This window comes from Somniosus microcephalus, unplaced genomic scaffold, assembly GCF_052327205.1.
Source record: "Somniosus microcephalus isolate GS21.2 unplaced genomic scaffold, FLI_Smic_1.0 unresolved_chr1, whole genome shotgun sequence".
Classification (NCBI taxonomy): Eukaryota; Metazoa; Chordata; class Chondrichthyes; order Squaliformes; family Somniosidae; genus Somniosus; species Somniosus microcephalus.
The window spans coordinates 3080702-3098763 of NW_028225179.1; the positions used below are offsets into that span (position 1 = coordinate 3080702).

General features: G+C 53.2%; 2 protein-coding genes across 2 annotated transcripts in view; both read right to left on the reverse strand.

Moving 5' to 3' along the window:
* Window positions 1–842: 842 nt before the first annotated feature.
* LOC147093190 (ribonuclease inhibitor-like) lies at window positions 843–17338 on the reverse strand. Its single transcript, XM_085974259.1, has 6 exons — window positions 17227–17338; window positions 2835–2921; window positions 2527–2696; window positions 2215–2385; window positions 1942–2073; window positions 843–1778 (listed from the first exon to the last, which is right to left on the reverse strand). The coding sequence occupies exons 3-6, from the start codon at window positions 2622–2624 to the stop codon at window positions 1685–1687; spliced, it is 495 nt and encodes a 164-aa protein (XP_085830385.1). The 5' UTR covers window positions 2625–2696; window positions 2835–2921; window positions 17227–17338; the 3' UTR covers window positions 843–1684.
* LOC147093191 (uncharacterized) overlaps window positions 10451–18062 on the reverse strand; it is a gene marked incomplete at its 5' end in the record, with an annotated part of 32420 nt that continues 24808 nt past the window's right edge. The window contains one exon of the mRNA XM_085974189.1: window positions 10451–11443. Within this exon, the coding sequence (XP_085830315.1) occupies window positions 10600–11443 (844 nt within the window). The remainder of the gene's footprint in view (window positions 11444–18062) is intronic.

Consider the following 18062-nt stretch of genomic DNA (forward strand, 5'->3'; position numbering starts at 1 on the left):
TTGAAGGCTGCGAAGAACATGGCATAGATTCTCTGCTCCGGGGAAGTACTGGACGACGAAGGGTACCCTGTTGGTTGTGTCCCGTGTTTGTCTTCTGAGGAGGTCGGTGCGATTTTTCGCTGTGGCCCGTCGGAACTGTTGATCGACGAGTCGAGCGTCATATCCCATTCTTACAAGGGCATCTTTCAGTGTCTGTAGGTGTCCATCGCATTCCTCCTCATCTGAGCAGATCCTGTGTATTCGCAGGGCTTGTCCATAGGGGATGGCTTCTTTAACGTGATTAGGGTGGAAGCTGGAGAAGTGAAGCCTCGTGAGGTTGTCCGTGGGCTTGCGGTAGATGAAGTGCTGAGGTGTCAGTCTTTGATAGGGATTCGTGTGTCCAAGAATGAAACCGATTCTGAGGAGTAGTCCATGGTGAGTTTGATGGTGGGATGGAACTCGTTGATGTTATCCCGTAGTGTTCCTGCTTAGGCCAACATCCCCAGCAGCGAAGCTTTGACCACGCTCGATCAGCTCCGATGGACGGGTCACATTGTCCGCCTGCCCGAAACGAGACTCCCAAAACAAGCACTCTACTCGGAGCTCCGGCACAGCAAGAGAGCCCCAGGTGGGCAGTGGAAACGCTTCAAGGACACCCTCAAAACCTCCTTGAAAAAGTGTAACATCCCCACCGACACCTGTGAATCCCTGGTCCAAGACCGCACAAAGCGGAGGAGAAGCATCCGGGAATGTGCCGAACACCTCGTGTCTCTTCACCGGGAGCAAGCGGAAGCCAAGCACAGGCAGCGCAAGGAGCACACATCAACCCAAGCACCCCACCCACCCGCCCCTTCAACCACCGTCTGCCCCATTCAGCCCCTTGAGCCTGCTCCGCCATTCAATGAGATCATGGCTGATCATACAAATTCAGTACCCTGTTCCTGCCTTCTCTCCATATCCCTTGATCCCTTTAGCCTTAAGAAATATATCCAACTCCTTCTTGAATACATTTAATGAATTGGCCTCTACTGCCTTGTTTGGTAGAGAATTCCACAGGTTCACCACTCTCTGGGTGAAGAAATTCCTCCTCATCTCTGTCCTAAATGGCTTACCCCTTACTGCCAATGGATTTGCAGGATCTTGCGGAGGCAGCATTGGTGGTACCTCTCCAGTGCTTTGATGTGCATGCTGTACATGGTCCATGTCTATGAGTCATACAGCAGGGTGGGTATCACTGCTGCTCTGTAGACCATGAGCTTAGTGCCGGGTTTGAGGTCCTGGTCTTCAAACACTCTCTTCCTCAGGCGACCGAAGGCTGCACTGGCACACTGAAGGTGGTGTTGGACTTTGTCATCGATGACAGACACCCACTCACATACAGACAGACTCACACAGACTCTACAATTTGCAGACACACAGACACTCACTCACATACAGACACACTCAGACAGACTCTGCAATTTGCAGACACTCACATTCACACATCCATTTTGAAAGGGGTGCAGCCTGGGAGCGGTTGAGTCATGTGACCCTGTGGCAAGGCCTCTGACCTCACAATGGGACATGACGTGATCAGTTCGAGCTGGAAACCCTTAAATTATATTAAAATCAAATCAACGGCCGGAAATGGTCACACAATGGGGCAGTGACGTCATCACTTGTAATGGTCACACAATGGGAGCAGTGACATCATTAATTGTAATGGTCACACAGACACACTCAGTCCGGGTCTTGTTTCCTGCAGCACCCTCAGGAGTCTCTCTCCAGATGAACTGAACTGATTCCTCCACGGCCTGAAACTGATTAAAGATTAAACAGGAAATAAACAGATTGAACATCAGTGTGAACAACCGCGAGACAGGGGTTAATATTTCAATAATACAGTAATTACAGACAAATATTACCCAGAAAAGTGACTGAATCCCATTGATATTTTATTTAAACATTAACACAAACACTCACCCGATCCACTCCAGACTCCTGCAGGTCAGTATGAGGCGGTGGAGAGCGGGGACAGATCGGTCTGTGAAGGAGTTTGATCCCAGGGTCAGAATCCTCAGTGAACGGTTTGTACTGAGACCGACACGACTCAGACTGGGGATCAGAGAGAGAAATAACAGGAATCAGAGTAAATCCCCAGAGTTTATTAATAACAGTGTTACTGATACTAATAATAATGTGCAGTGTCAGACATCCAGTTATTATAAACACTATCTCACACAGTCTGGTACTTACAGCAGTTTCTGTATTTTACAGTCCGGGATCCTCAGAGCCGCAGACAGTAGTTTCACTCCTGAATCTCCCAGTTTATTATCACTCAGGTTCAGATCCGTTAGTGAGCGGTTTGTACTGAGAGCGGAGGCGAGATCCTCGGCACAAGAATCTGTGAGACCGACAGACCATAGACTGGGGATCAGAGAGAGAAATAACAGGAATCAGAGTAAATCCCCAGAGTTTATTAATAACACTGTTACTGATACTAATAATAATGTACAGTGTCAGATATCCAGTTATTATAAACACAATCTCACACAGTCTGGTACTTACTGCAGTGTCTGTATTTTACAGTCTGGGTTCCTCAGAGCCACAGACAGCAGTTTCACTCCTGAATCTCCCAGTTTATTATTACCCAGGTTCAGATCCATCAGTGAGCGTTTGTACTGAGAGCGGAGGCGAGATCCTCGGCACAAGAATCTGTGAGACCAACTCTCCGTAGACTGGGGATCAGAGAGAGAAATAACAGGAATCAGAGTAAATCCCCAGAGTTTATTAATAACACTATTACTGATACTAATAATGTACAGTGTCAGACATCCAGTTATTATAAACACTATCTCACACAGTCTGGTACTTACTGCAGTTTCTGTATTTTACAGTCCGGCTTCCTCAGAGCTGCAGACAGTAGTTTCATTCCTGAATCTCCCAGATTATTGTTGCTTAGTCTAAACACAAACAGAGAGAGAAACAAACTGAATCAAACCCGGAGCTGATATAATTTTCTCTCTCGAATATTACAGCAATCACAAAGTATTTCAGGAAATTAATAACTCAGTTTTCCCTGTTGGTGGTGGGCCGGGTCGGGTGGGGCTGGGGGGCGAGGTTGGGTCGGGTGTGGCCGGGTTCTGGGGAGGGGTCGGGTCCGGGGTCGGTGGCGGGTGCGGCCGGGGTCAGTGGAGGGTGTGGCTGGGGTCGGTGTAGGGTCGGGGTCAGTGGAGGGTCGGGTGGGGTCGGGGTCGGTGGAGGGTCGGGTGGGACCAGGGTCGGTGGAGGGTCAGGTGGGGATGGGGTTGGTGGAGGGTCGGGTGTGGTCGGGGTCAGTGGAGGGTCGGGTGGGGCCGGGGTCGGGTGGGGTCGGTGGAGGGTCGGGTGGGGCCGGGTGGGGCCGGGGTCGGTGGAGGGTCGGGTGGGGCCAGGGTCGGAGGAGGGTCGGGTGGGGCCGGGGTCGGTGGGGGGTCGGGTGGGTTCGGGGTCACTGGAGGGTCGGGTGGGGTCGGGGTCGATGGAGGGTCGGGTGGGGCCGGGGTTGGTGGAGGGTCAGGTGGGGTCGGTGGAGGGTCAGGTGTGGTGGGTTCGGGTGGGGCCGGGGTCGGTGTAGGGTCAGGTGGGGTCGGGGTCGGTGGAGCGTTGGGTGGGGCTGGGGTAGGTGGAGGGTCGGGTGGGGCCAGGGTCGGTGGAGCGTCGGGTGGGGCCAGCGTCGGTGGAGGGTCAGGTCAGGCCGGGTGGGGCCGGGGTCGGGTCGGTTGGGGCCGGGGGCAGTGGAGGGTCGGGTGGGGCCGGGGTCGGTGGAGTGTCGGGTGGGGTTGGTGGAGGGTCGATGGGGTCAGGGTAGGTGGAGGTTATGGTGGGGCCGGGGTTGTTGGAGGGTCGGGTGGAGTCGGTGGAGGGTCGGGGTAGGTGGAGGGCCGGGTGGGGTCGGTGGAGGGTCGGGTGGTGTCGGTGGAGGGTCGGGTGGGGCCGGGGTCGGTGGAGGGTTGGGTGGGGTCGGTGGAGGGTCGGGCGGGGTCAGGGTAGGTGGAGGGTCGGGAGTGGCTGGGGTCAGTGGAGGGTCGGGTGGGGTCGGTGGAGCGTCGGGTGGTGTCAGTGGAGGGTCGGTTGGGGTCGGTGGCGGGTCGGGTGGGGCCAGGCTCGGTGGAGGGTCGGGTGGGGTCGGTGGAGGGTCGGGTGTGGTCGGGGTAGGTGGAGGGTCGGGTGAGGTCGGTGGAGGGTCGGGTGCGGCTGGGGTCGGTGGAGGATCGGGTGGGGCCGGGGTCGGTGGAGGGTCGGGTGTGGTCGGGGTCGGGTGGGGTCGGTGGAGGGTCGGGTGGGGTCGGGTGGGGCCGGGGTCAGTGGAGGGTCGGGTGGGGCCAGGATCGGTGGAGGGCTGGGTGGGACCGGGGTCAGCAGAGGTTCGGGTGGGGTCGGGGTCGGTGGAGGGTCGGGTGGTGTCGGTGGAGGCTCAGGTGGTGTCAGGTGGGGCCAGGGTCAGTGTAGGTTTGGGTGGGGCCAGGGTCGGTGGAGCGTCGGGTGGGGCCAGGGTCGGTGGAGGGTCAGGTCAGGCCGGGTGGGGCCGGGGTCGGGTCGGTTGGGGCCGGGGGCAGTGGAGGGTCGGGTGGGGCCGGGGTCGGTGGAGTGTCGGGTGGGGTTGGTGGAGGGTCGATGGGGTCAGGGTAGGTGGAGGTTATGGTGGGGCCGGGGCTGGTGGAGGGTCGGGTGGAGTCGGTGGAGGGTCGGGGTAGGTGGAGGGTCGGGTGGGGTCGGTGGAGGGTCGGGTGGGGCCGGGGTCGGTGGAGGGTTGGGTGGGGTCGGTGGAGGGTCGGGCGGGGTCAGGGTAGGTGGAGGGTCGGGAGTGGCTGGGGTCAGTGGAGAGTCGGGTGGGGTCGGTGGAGCGTCGGGTGGTGTCAGTAGAGGGTCGGTTGGGGTCGGTGGTGGGTCGGGTGAGGCCAGGCTCGGTGGAGGGTCGGGTGGGGTCGGTGGAGGGTCGGGTGTGGTCGGTGGAGGGTCGGGTGAGGTCGGTGGAGGGTCGGGTGTGGCTGGGGTCGGTGGAGGATCGGTTGGGGCCGGGGTCGGTGGAGGGTCGGGTGTGGTCGGGGTCGGGTGGGGTCGGTGGAGGGTCGGGTGGGGTCGGGTGGGGCCGGGGTCGGTGGAGGGTCGGGTGGGGCCAGGGTCGGTGGAGGGCTGGGTGGGACCGGGGTCAGCAGAGGTTCGGGTGGGGTCGGGGTCGGTGGAGGGTCGGGTGGGGTCGGTGGAGGGTCAGGTGGTGTGAGGTGGGGCCAGGATCAGTGTAGGTTTGGGTGGGGTCGGGGTCGGTGGAGCGTTGGGTGGGGCTGGGGTCGGTGGAGGGTCGGGTGGGGCCGGGGTCGGTGCAGTGTCGGGTGGGGCCGGGGTCAGTGGAGGGTGGGGTCGGGTGGGGGTCAGTGGAGGGTGGGGTTGGGCCGGGGCCGGGGGAGGGTCGGTTGGGGCCAGGTTCGGTGGAGTGTTGGGTGGGGTCGGAGGAGGGTCGGGTGGGGTCAGGGTAGGTGGAGGGTCGGTGGGGGCCGGGGTCAGTGGAGGGTCGGGTGGAGTCGGTGGAGGGTCTGGTGGGTTCGGGGTAGGTGGAGGGTCGGGTGGGGTCGGTGGAGGGTCGGGTGGGGTCGGTGGAGGGTCGGGTGGGGACGGGGTCTGTGGAGGGTCGGGTGAGGTCGGTGGAGGTTCGGGTGGGGTCAGGGTAGGTGGAGGGTCGGGCGGGGCCGGGGTCGGTGGTGGGTCGGGTGGGGTCGGTGGAGCGTCGGGTGGGGGTCACTGGAGGGTCAGCTGGGGTTGGTGGAGGGTCCCGTGGGGCCGGGGTCGGTGGAGGGTCGGGTAGGGTCGGGGTAGGTGGAGGGTCGGGTGAGGTCGGTGGAGGGTCGGGTGTTGTCGGGGTCGGTGGAGGGTCTGGTGGGGTCAGTGGAGGGTCGGGTGGTGTCGGGGAGGGTCGGTTGGGGCTGGGGTCAGTGGAGGGTCGGGTGAGGCCGGGGTCGGTGTAGTGTCGGGTGGGGTTGGTGGAGGGTCGGGTGGTGTCGGGGTAGGTGGAGGTTTGGGTGGTGCCCGGGTCGGTGGAGGGTCGGGTGGGGTCGGGGTAGGTGTGGGGTCGGTGGAGGGTCGGGTGGGGCCGGTGGAGGGTCGGATGGGGCCTGGGTCGGTGGAGGGTCAGGTGGGGCTGGCGTCAGTGGAGTGTCGGGTCGGGCCGGTGTCAGTGGAGGGTCGGGTGGGGTCGGGGGAGGGTCGGTTGGGGCCGGGGGCGGTGGAGGGTCGGGTGGGGCCGGGGTCGGCGTAGTGTCGGGTGGGGCCGGTGGAGGGTCGGGTGGTGTCAGGGTAGGTGGAGGGTTGGGTGGTGCCCGGGTCGGTGGAGGGTCGGGTGGGGTCGGGGTAGGTGTGGGGTTGGTGGAGTGCCGGGTGGGGTCAGTGAAGGGTCGGATGGGGCCTGGGTCGGTGGAGGGTCAGGTGGGGTCGGTGGAGGGTCGGGTGGGGTCAAGGTAGGTGGAGGGTCAGGTGGGGCCAGGGTCAGTGGAGGGTCGGGTGGGGTCAGGTCGGGGTAGGTGGATGGTCGGGTGGGGTCAGTGGCGGGTCGGGTGAGGTCGGCAGAGTGTCGGGTGGGGTCGGTGGAGCCGGGGTCGGTGGAGGGTTGGGTGGGGTTGGTGTATGTGGAGGGTCGGGTGGGGTCGGTGGAGGGTCAGGTGGGGCCGGGGTCGGTGGAGGGTCAGGTGGGGCCGGGGTAGGTGGTGGGTCGGGTGGGGTTGGTTTCAGTGGAAGGTTGGGTGGTGTCAGTGGAGGGTCGGGTGGGGATGGGGTCAGTGGTGGGTCGTGTGGGGCCGGGGTCAGTGGAGGGTCAGGTGGGGCCAGGGTCGGTGGAGGTTCAGGTGGGGTTGGTGGAGGGTCGGGTGGGTTGGGGTCGGTGGAATGTCGGGTGGGGTCGTGGTTGGTGGAGGGTCGGGAGGGCTGGGGCCGGTGGAGGGTCGGGTGGGGTCGGTAGAGGGTCGGGTAAAGTCACCCATGATAACTGCTGTGCCCTTATTGCACGCGTCTCTAATTTCCCATTTAATGCTATCCCCAACCTCCGCATTACTGTTTGGAGGTCTGTATACCACACCCACTAACATTACACGAGGTCAGCCCGCTGGATGGAACCTCAGGTGCCCTGAGTTTGATCTCCAGTCCCGACTGCCCCCTTACATCAGTATCCCCTCACTTTTATACCCTGCAGTGATTCATCTCTGGCACCTGACTCTTCTTTGTCTTCTCTGCTGGGTTTTGGCAGGAAGCGAGGAAAAGACAGCTGGAAGTTCGCTAATCTGTGATTTACAAGGACACATTCCCTGGTTCCCAACAGTTACTTTTCTTCAGTAATGTTCTCATCATCCCTAAACTACCATGCCCACTGTTATTTATGTTGTTTCTTATAGTTTTACAATTATACGTATGAACAGCACACATTATAATTTAATCTATTCTACTACTCACTGTGCTTTAAGCTTATATTGTGTTTAATAACAGACACACCCTGTTCTTTCCCCTGATCTGACTACAGATTCCAACCAGTCGATTCAGTGAATGGAATGTCTTATCAGTGTTGCCATAGCGACCTGTCTGCAGTGAAACACCTGTTTGAATTTCTAACTCAGACTAAACTTCTCTTTCCCATAATGCATATTACATAAGACATTTGATGTCAATGAATTTTAGCCTTGTTATGTTAATATCTCTAAAACCTACAAGAAAGAAAGACTTGCATTTATATAGCACCTTTCACCACCTCAGGACGTCACAATGTGCTTCACAGCCAATGAAGTACTTTGGAAGTGTAGTCACTGACAGTGCTGTATTGTAGGAAACAAGCAGCTCAGATACACAAACGTTTAAAAGTGGGAGGACAAGTTAAGGCTCACGGTATTAAATGGAGTGGGGCAGCGTGGATAGGAAGTTTTGTAAAGGACAGAGAGTAGTGGTTAATGGATGTTCAGACTGGAGGGATGTAAACAGTGGTGTCCCCCAGGGTCAGTGTTGGGACCATTGCTCTTCTCAATATAGGCAAATGATCTGGGCTTGGGTTTATGTAGCACAAGATCAAAATATCTAGATGAGACCACAATAGGGAGTGTGGGGAACTGTGAAGAGTGATTTCAATGTGATATACATGGGTTAGTAGATTGAACAGGGAGAGGTCAGATGAAATTTAGTGTAGAGATATGTGAAGTGATACATTTTGGGAGGAAAAATGAGGAGAAATGTACATTTTAAGTTGAAACATATAAGATTTTGAGGGGTATTGACAGGGTAGATGCTGAGAGGTTGTTTCCCCTGGCTGGAGTGTGTAGAACTAATGGGCATAATCTCAGGAAAAGGGGTCGGCCATTTAAGACTGAGACAAGGAGGAATTTCTTCACTCAGAGGGTTGTGAATCTTTGGAATTCTCTGCCCCAGAGGGCTGTGAATGCTAAGCCTTTGAGTATATTCAAGGCTGAGATAGATAGATATTCGGACTCTAGGGGAATCAAGGGATATGGGGATCAGGTGGGAAAGTGGAGTTGAGGTCGATGATCAGTCATGATCTTACTGAATGGTGGAGCAGGCTCGAGGGGCCGTGTGACCCTGTCCTGCTCCTAATTCTTATATTCTTATGTAAAACTTTAAAAGGAGTAGAGGAGCAGAGTGATTTATGAGTTCAGGTACAATGGTGTTCCACAGGGATTGGTGCTGGGATCACTGCTGTTCATAAACGATTTGGACTTGGGAGTCAGAAGAACAATTTCAAAGCTTGTCGATAACAACAAAAGAGTTAATACTGAGGAAGACAAAATGCAAGGAGCCATTGATAAATTTCAGCATCGGGGTGTAATTGGCAAATGAATTTCATGGAAGATCAGTGAGAGGTGGTGTGTTAATGAATTTCACTATAGATCAGTGTGAGGTGGTGTGTTAATGAATTTCACTATAGATCAGTGTGAGGTGGTGTGTTAATGAATTTCACTATGGATCAGTGTGAGGTGGTGTGTTAATGAATTTCACTATAGATCAGTGTGAGGTGGTGTGTTAATGAATGTCACTATAAATCAGTGTGAGGTGGTGTGTTAATGAATTTCACTATAGATCAGTGTGAGGTGGTGTGTTAATGAATTTCACTGTATATCTGTGAGGTGGTGTGTTAATGAATTTCACTGTAGATCAGTGTGAGGTGGTGTGTTAAAGAATGTCACTATAGATCAGTGAGGTGGTGTGTTAATGAATGTAACTATGGATCAGTGAGGTGGTGTGTTAATGAATTTCACTATAGATCAGTGTGAGGTGGTGTGTTAATGAATTTCACTGTAGATCAGTGTGAGGAGGTATGTTAATGAATTTCACTATAGATCAGTGTGAGGTGGTGTGTTTTGGTGGGAAGAATAAGGAGGCCACACATTACTTGGACAAGGGGGTGAAATTGGGTTGCTTTGTGCCTCCTGTGATATTCAGCGGGAGGTTAACGGCGGCGGCAGCCGGTAGTGCCCCGCGGCACTGCACCGCCGGCAATGACATCATCACCATGCGCAGCACCCTGGCTGCAACCTTGGGTAGCGACCCCTGACCTATCACCGGACAATATGTCCGACAGGGTCAGGGGTCGTTCCTGCAGCCGCGGCGACACCACTTAAAGGACAGGTGTCGGGCGGCAACTTTTTATTTTGGCCGACTGCCAGCACATGCCCCCTTCCCCTGTCTTCTTTGGGGTGTCGGCCGCAATCGCTCAGCCCTGTGCTCCTCTTGATCCAACACCCCGCTCCCCGGTGGTCCAGCAGGGCCCCGGTGAGCGCAGTGCTAGGCCCCTCCCCTTTAATCAGGGAGGGAGGCCTGCTATGACGCGGTGCTATGTGCCGACGGGCATGGCGCTGTTACACGAAGCACCGTGAAATTCACTGGTATCACCTCAAGAGGGAGGGGAGTGCTTCCAGTAGCACCCCGCCTCCTGCTTGGGGCGCTACCACTGAATTTAATGCGCAGGGGCACTAACTTTGTCAGGGGGCTAAAATTAGCCCTGGTGACCTTAGCGACCCAAAGGGGGCGCCACCGAATTTCCCCCTAAGAGTCTAAATGGGCTGGAGGAGCAGAGGGATCCAGGGATACAGATACACAAATCACTAAAAGTAGCAACACAGGTTAATACAGCCATTAAAAAAAAGCACTGGGGTACATTCCTAAAGGAGCCTTCTGTTCCGTGCCTAGGAGCTCTGAACCATGGCAGAGAGCGGCTGGCACATGTTTCTCACACGCCTCGAGATTAACCCTCATGGGGACTTTGCTGTCAGTGAAGAGAGATGAGAAAGACCAAACTGCCGTTTGCCCCTCTCAGTGTAGCCCTGAAGGACTGTGTCCAGGCTGGAGTTCTGTTCCCGCTGTACGATCCTCCCCCCGATTGTCCTTTCTGAGCTCCAGCCAGGTGATGCTAAACACTCAGGTGGGAAAGAAGAAAATCTACAATAATGTGTTTAAAACAAAGCTGGTTTATTTGACATCTATCCAGAATATTAAACCCCAGCCCAGTTATAGGGGTTATTAATATCAGCAGAAACAATCCCCACCTGTCAGAATGAACATGGTTCAGTCCTGGATGTGATTAACAGCAGCAACAACAGCAGAATCCAACCCCTGCAGTCACTTGTGAACTCGCTGGTGTGTCAGCAGGTTGGATGACTGAGTGAATCCCTTCCCACACTCAGAGCAGGTGAACGGCCTCTCCCCAGTGTGAACTCGCTGGTGCCTCAGCAGGGTGGATGAGCAAGTGAACCCAGTCTCGCAGTGAGAGCAGGTGAATGGCCTCTCCCCAGTGTGAGTGCGCTGGTGTACAGTGAGCTCAGATGACTGCCTGAACCCAGTGCCACAGTGAGTGCACCTGAACGGTCTCTCGTCAGTGTGAACACGTTGATGGAACATCAGTTCCCCGGAACTTTTAAAGCACTTCCCACAGTCCGAGCATTTAAAAGGTCTCTCGTCAGAGTGAACTCGCTGGTGATTCAGCAGGGTGGATGAGCGAGTGAATCCCTTCCCACACTCAGAGCAGGTGAATGGCCTCTCCCCAGTGTGAGTGCGCTGGTGTATAGTGAGCTCAGATGACTGCCTGAACCCAATCCCACAGTGAGAGCACCTGAACGGTCTCTCGTCAGTGTGAACACTTTGATGGCGTATCAGGGCCTCGGGACTTTTATAGCACTTCCCACAGTCCGAGCAGTTAAAAGGTCTCTCATCAGTGTGAACTCGCTGGTGTCTCAGCAGGTGGGATGTCTCAATGAATCGCTTCCCACACTCAGAGCAGGTGAACGGTCTCTCCCCGGTGTGAACACGCTGGTGTATCAGCAGTTTGGATGAATTAGTGAATCCCTTCCCACACTCAGAGCAGGTGAACGGCCTCTCCCCGGTGTGAATGCACTTGTGTCTCGATAGGCCAGAGGGTTGGCTGAAGCCTCGTCCACACACAGAACACGTGTACGGTTTCTCCCTGCTGTGAACGGTGCTTTTTGCTTCCATGTTCAGAGTCCGGTGATATTCAGATCCGATGAGTCGACTGACTCTGTCAGATCTTGAAGTGATGTTTGGTTTGAGCTTCCTGTCTGTAAGTCCTCCCCTTCCAGTGCCCTGTAAAATTAATTTAAAACATGGAGCGTGAGAGACAACCCACAAAGGCAGGTTGTGAAATTGAGCTCAATGAATCTGGTCAATTGTGGGGCCGGCACTGGAAAAAAGTGACCATGACAGCTGCTGGATTGACATAAAAACCCAACTGGTTCACTAATGTCCTTCAGAGAAGGGAATCCACCACCTGGTCTGGGCCTACACAAGACTCTGGCCTATATGGGAGGAGAGAGAGAGAGAGAGGTGGGAGGGGGAGGGGGAGGGGCGAAGGAAAGGAACTTTATACATCTGCAACTCGACCAGAATTTTGATAGAACCTCCAAAACCCGCAACCTCCACCACCTAGAAGGGCAAGGGCAGCTGTTGTATGGGAGCATCATCACCTCCAAGTTCCCCTCCAAGTCACACATCATCCTGACTCAGATATATTCATCGTTGCTGAGTCATAATCCTGGAACTCCTTACTGAACAACATTGTGGGAATACCTTCACCACACGGACTGCAGCGGTTCAAGAAGGTGACTCACCACCCCCTTCTCAACGGGCAACTGGGGATTGGCAATATTTGGTGCACTTGCGAGCGACACCCACATCCCAAGAATGAATTAAAACAAATCTGTAGATGTAAACTGGATTAAAAGCCTGTACAGAAATACTTGTTCCTAAAACAATACTCTTTTACATTGTACGGACAGTGTCTGATTAACAACCTAATCTCCCCCAGAATCCACCTCCCCTGACAGTCTCACATTGGAAATTGTTGTGTCCTCCTGGGCTCAGAAGTACTGGCGGTTAAACCCAGCAGCTTCTCCTCCATCTCCACTCCAGCTCAAACGGAAGCATAGAAACATACAAACATAGGAGACAGGAGCAGGAGTAGGCCATTCGGCCCCTCTAGCCTGCTCTGCCATTCAATGCGATCATGGCTGATCATCAAAATTCAGTACCCGGTCCCTGCTTTCTCCCCATACCCCTTGATCCCTTTAGCCTTAAGAAATATATCCAACTCCTTCTTGAATATATTTAATGTATTGGCCTCTGCTGCCTTCTGTGGTAGAGAATTTCACAGGTTCACCACTCTCTGGGTGAAGAAATTCCTCCTCATTTCTGTCCTAAATGGCTTACCCCGTATCCTTAGACTGTGACCCCTGGTTCTGGACTCCCCGACCATTGGGAACATCCTTTCTGCATCTAGTCTGTCCAGACCTGTCAGAATTTTATAGGTTTCAATGAGATCCCCTCTCATTCTTCTAAACTCCAGTGAGTACAAGCCCAATCGTCCCAATCTCTCCTCATACATCATTCCTGCCATCCCAGGTATCAGCCTGGTGAATCTTCGTTGAACTCCTTCCACGGCAAGAACATCCTTCCTCAGAAAAGGCGACCAAAACTGCACACAATACTCACGATGTGGTCTCACCAAGGCCCTGTACAACTGCAGCAAGACATCCTTGTTCCTGTACTCAAACCCTCTCGCTACAAAGGCCAACATACCATTTGCCTTCTTAACCGCCTGCTGCACCTGCATGCTTACCTTCAGTGACTGGTGCACAAGGACACGCAGGTCTCATTGCACTTCCCCTTCTCCCAATCTATTGCCATTCAGATAATAATATGCCTTTCTGTTTTTGCCACCAAAGTGGATAACCTCGCATTTATCCACATTAGACTGCATCTGCCATGCTTCTGCCTAATCACCCAACCTGTCCAAATCATACTGGAGTTTTTCGGCATCCTCCTCACACACGCCCACCCTGCTTTGTGTCATCTGCAAACTTGGAGATGTTACATCTAGTTCCCTCGTCTAGATCATCATTTATATATATTGTGAGTAGCTGGGGTCCTAGGACCGATCCCTGCGGTACCCCATTAGTCACTGCCTGCCACTCAGAAAAAGACCCGTTTATTCCAATTCTTTGCTTCCTGTCTGCCAACCAGTTCTCTATCCAAGTCAGTACCTTGCCCCCAATCCCATGTGCCTTAACTTTACACGCTAATCTCTTATAGGGTACCTTATCGAAAGCCTTCTGAAAGTCCAAATTCACCACATTCACTGGTTCTCCCTTATCTATTCTACCAGTTACATCCTCAAAAAATTCCAGTAGATTAGTCAAACATGATTTACCTTTTGTAAATCCATGTTGACTTTGTCCAATCCTGTCACTGTCTTCCAAGTGCTCTGCTATTACATCTTTTATAATGGACTCTAGCATTTTCCTCACTATCGATATAATTCCCCGTTTTCTCTCTACCACCTTTTTTGAATAGTGGGGTAATATTAGCTACCCTCCAACCCATGGGAACTGTTCCAGAGTCTATCGAATTTTGGAAGATGACCAGCAATGCATCTACTATTTCTAGGGCTACTTCCTTAAGTACCCTAGGATGTCAATTATCAGGCCCTGGGGATTTATCGGCCTTCAATCCCATCAATTTCCCTAACACCATTTCCCTACGAATACTGATTTCTTTCAGTTCCTCCCTCTCAATAGACCCTATGTTACTCCAACATCTCTCAGAGGTTATTTGTGTCCTCCTTTGTGAAGACTGAACCAAAGTATGTATTTAATAGGCCAGCCATTTCTTTGTTCCCCATTATAAATTCCCCTGATTCTGACTGCAAGGGACCTATGCTTGACTTCACCAATCTTTTTCTCTTCACATATCTAGTTAGCTTTTATGTTCCCTGAAAGCTTACTCACATACTCTATTTCCCCCCTCTTAATTAATCCCTTTGTCCTCCTTTGCTGAATCCTAAACTGCTCCCAATCCTCAGGTTTACTACTTTTTCTGTCCAATTTATATGTCCTCTCCTTGGATCTTATGCTATCCCTAATTTCCCTTGTTAGCCACGGTTGAGTCACCTTTTTTGTTTTATTTTTATGCGAAACAGGGATGAACAAATTCTGTAGTTCATCCATGCGATCTTTGAATGTTTGCCATTGCCTATCCACCATCAACCCTGAGTAACATTCCCCAATCAATCCTACCCAACTCGCGCCTCATACCATCGTAGTTTCCTTTATTTAAATTCAGGACCCTAGTCTCTGAGTCAACTACTTCACTCTCCATCTTAATGAAGAATTCTATCATATTATGATCGATCTGACCCAAGGGGCCTCGCACAACAAGATTGCTAATTAATCCCTTCTCATTACATAATACCCAGTCTAAGATGGCCTGATCTCTAGTTGGTTCCTCGACATATTGGTCCAGGAAACCATCCCGTATACACTCCAGGAATTCCTCCTCCACAGTATGGTTACTAATTTGGTTAGCCCAATCTATATGTAGATTAAAATCACCCATGATAACTGCTGTGCCCTTATTGCACGCATCTCTAATTACCCATTTAATGCCATCCCCAACCTCTGCATTACTGTTTGGGGGTCTGTATACCACTCCCACTAACGTTTTCTGCCCCATGGTATTTCTCAGCTCTACCCATACAGATTCCACATCAGCAGAGCTAATATCCTTCCTTTCAATTGTGTTAATCTCCTCTTTAAAAAGCAATGCTACCCCATCTCCTTTTCCTTTTTGCCTATCTTTCCTGAATATTGAATACCCCTGGATGTTGAGTTCCCAGCCTTGGTCACCCTGGAACCATGTTTCCGGAATCCCAATCATATTATATCCGTTTACCTCTATTTGCGCAACTAATTCATCCACCTTATTACGAATGCTCTTCGCATTAAGACACAAGGCCTTTAGGCTTGTTTTTTTAACACTCTTACACCTTTTAGAATTATTATTTACTGTGGCTATGTTTGATTTAAACCCATGATTTCTCTGACCGCCACCTTTGTTTTTCTCCTTCCTGTCTTTTGCTTCTTTCCTTGTTTCCCTTTCCTCTGTCTCCCTGCTCAGGTTCCCAACCCCCTGCCATTTTAGTTTAAACCCTCCCCCAGAGCACTAACAAACACTCCCCCTAGGACATCAGTCCCGGTCCTGCCCAGGTGCAAACCGTCCGGTTTGTACTAGCCCCACCTCCCCCAGAAGCGGTTCCAATGTCCCAGGAATTTGAATCCCTCCCCTTTGCACCATTCCACTAGCCACGTAGTCATCTGAAATATTCTTCTATTTCTACTCTGACTAGCACGTGGCACTGGTAGCAATCCTGAGATTACCACCTTGGAGGTCCTATTTTTTAATTTACCTCCTAACCCCCTATATTCAGCTTTTAGGACCTCATCCCATTTTTTTACCTATATCGTTGGTACCTATATGCACCACGACAATTGGCTGTTCACCCTCCCCTTCCAAAATGTTCTGCAGCTGCTCTGAGACATCCTTGACCCTTGCACCAGGAAGACAACATACCATCCTGGAGTCACATTTGCGACCGCAGAAACGCCTATCTATTCCCCTTAAAATAGAATTCCTTATTACTATAGCTCTCCCACTCTTTTTCCTCCCGTCCTGTGCAGCAGTACCACCCACGGTGCCAGGAAGTTGGCTGCTGCTGCCTTCCCCTGATAAGCCATCCTCCCCAACAATATCCAAAGCGGCATATCTGTTTGAGAGGGGGATGGTCACAGGGGACCCCTGCACTACCTGCCTGTGCCTACTACTCTGCCTGGTGGTCACCCATTCTCTTCCTGCCTGTGCAGCCTTTACCTGCACTGTGACCAACTCCCTAACCGTGCTATCCACGATGTCGTCAGCATCGCAAATGCTCCAGTATGTATCCACTCGCAGCTCCAGCACCGCAATGTGGTCTGTCAGTAGCTGCAGCTGGATACACTTCCCGCACACATGGTTATCAGGGACACAGGAAGTGTCACAGGAATTACAGACACCCTATGAACTCCGCCGCCTCGCTCTTTATATCACCGCCGCCGCTCCTCACAGGTCCGCTGCTGTGGGGCCTACCTGCTCCACCACCTCGCTTTATATCACCGCCGCCGCTCCTCACAGGTCCGCCGCCGCCGCCACTGTGGGACCTACCTGTGCCTCGGATAAAAGATACATAGAAGATCGGAGCAGGAGTTGGTCATTCGGCCCCTCGAGTACTTGAAGGAAAGAAATTTGCAGGGTTACGGGGAAAGGGCGGGGAGCGGGACTCACTTAAGTGGTCTTGCAGATAGCCGGCATGGGCTCGATGGGCCGAATGGCCTCCTTCTGTGCTGTAACCATTCTATAATTCTATAAAATATTAGAAAGTTTGTTCCACAGAAGCACGGGGTTTATCTGCTTTTACTGATGAATTTTAAAAGTCTCTATTAAAACCTGAGCCAGTGTGTTGTGAGCCAAAGAGCCTTGTGTCCAATGCGGGGAATAAAGGCCCACAGCCTCCCCTGGCCCCGGGCCCTGAACAAGGGACTGGAGAAACTCGCTACCCTGCGGATCTGACAATCAGCCAGCGCTAGTCCTGCCCCTTGGGCTCCCCGATTGGTTGGAGGACCCGCCACCGGCTCGCTCCTCCAGCCCCGCCCCGCTCGCTCCCTATTGGTCGGAAGCTCCCGTCAATCAGGCCGCAGGCCCGGGCCACGTGTCCCCGAGGAGATCACGTGCTCCGTCCAACTGACTGCGCTCGGTCCGGGGCCTCACGGACTCTCAGGTTTTTCTATTTCTCTTTATTCTCTCCCGAACCCCACTCCCCCCCCACCCCGTGTGATTCTCCACCCAATCAGAGCGGAGAAAACTCACTTTGCATCACCAATTGTGACTCTGGAACCGGCACCAAGGCCTTTCCCCGGAATGCCCCGCGCCGACTCCGTCTGGCAGGATCCGACCATGCAGGCGCAGCTCTGAATGGGGGAGGGGGGTTGGTGTCCTCTGGGCATGCGCAGTTATTACCCTTGGTGACCGGGAGGGGTCGCTGTGCCGGACTCGGTCCAAACCGCCACTCTCCGTGTGCGCATGCGCGAACGCTCGGCTGTCAATCAACCATCAGCCAGAAGAGGGCGCTGGTGAGACCAGTGAAGAAAGAAAGACTTGCATTTATATAGCGCCTTTCACCACCACTTGACGTCCCAAAGCGCTTTACAGCCAATGAGGTAGAGTCACTGTTGTAATGTAGGAAACGCAGCAGCCAATTAGAGCACAGCAAGCTCCCACAAACAGCAATCTGATAATGACCAGATAATCTATGTTTTTTGTTATGTTGATTGAGGGATAAACACATTGGCGAGGACACCAGGGATAACTCCCCTGCTCTTATTCAAATAGTGCCATAGGATCGTTGACGTCCACCTGAGAGAGCAGATGGGGCCTCGGTTTAACGTCTCCTACAAAAAAAGCACCTCCGACAGTGCCGCACTCCCTCAGTACTGTACTGGAGTGTCAGCCTAGATTTTTGTGCTCAAGTCTCTGGAGTGGGACTATGAACCCACAGCTTCCTGACTCAGAGGCGAGAGTGCTACCCACTGAGCCACTGGAGAACAAGCAGTTCTGACGAAAGGTCATCGACCTGAAACGTTAACTCTGTTTCTCTCTCCACAGATGCTGCCTGACCTGCTGAGTATTTCCAGCATTTTCTGTTT

Coding starts and splice junctions, on each gene's coding strand:
- LOC147093190 (XM_085974259.1), bottom strand. CDS start 2,624: ATGGATCTGAACCTGGGTAATAATAAACTGGGAGATTCAGGAGTGAAA. Junction 2,386..2,526: donor TGTAAAATACAGACACTGCA/GTAAGTACCAGA, acceptor TCTGATCCCCAG/TCTATGGTCTGTCGGTCTCA. Junction 2,074..2,214: donor TGTAAAATACAGAAACTGCT/GTAAGTACCAGA, acceptor TCTGATCCCCAG/TCTGAGTCGTGTCGGTCTCA.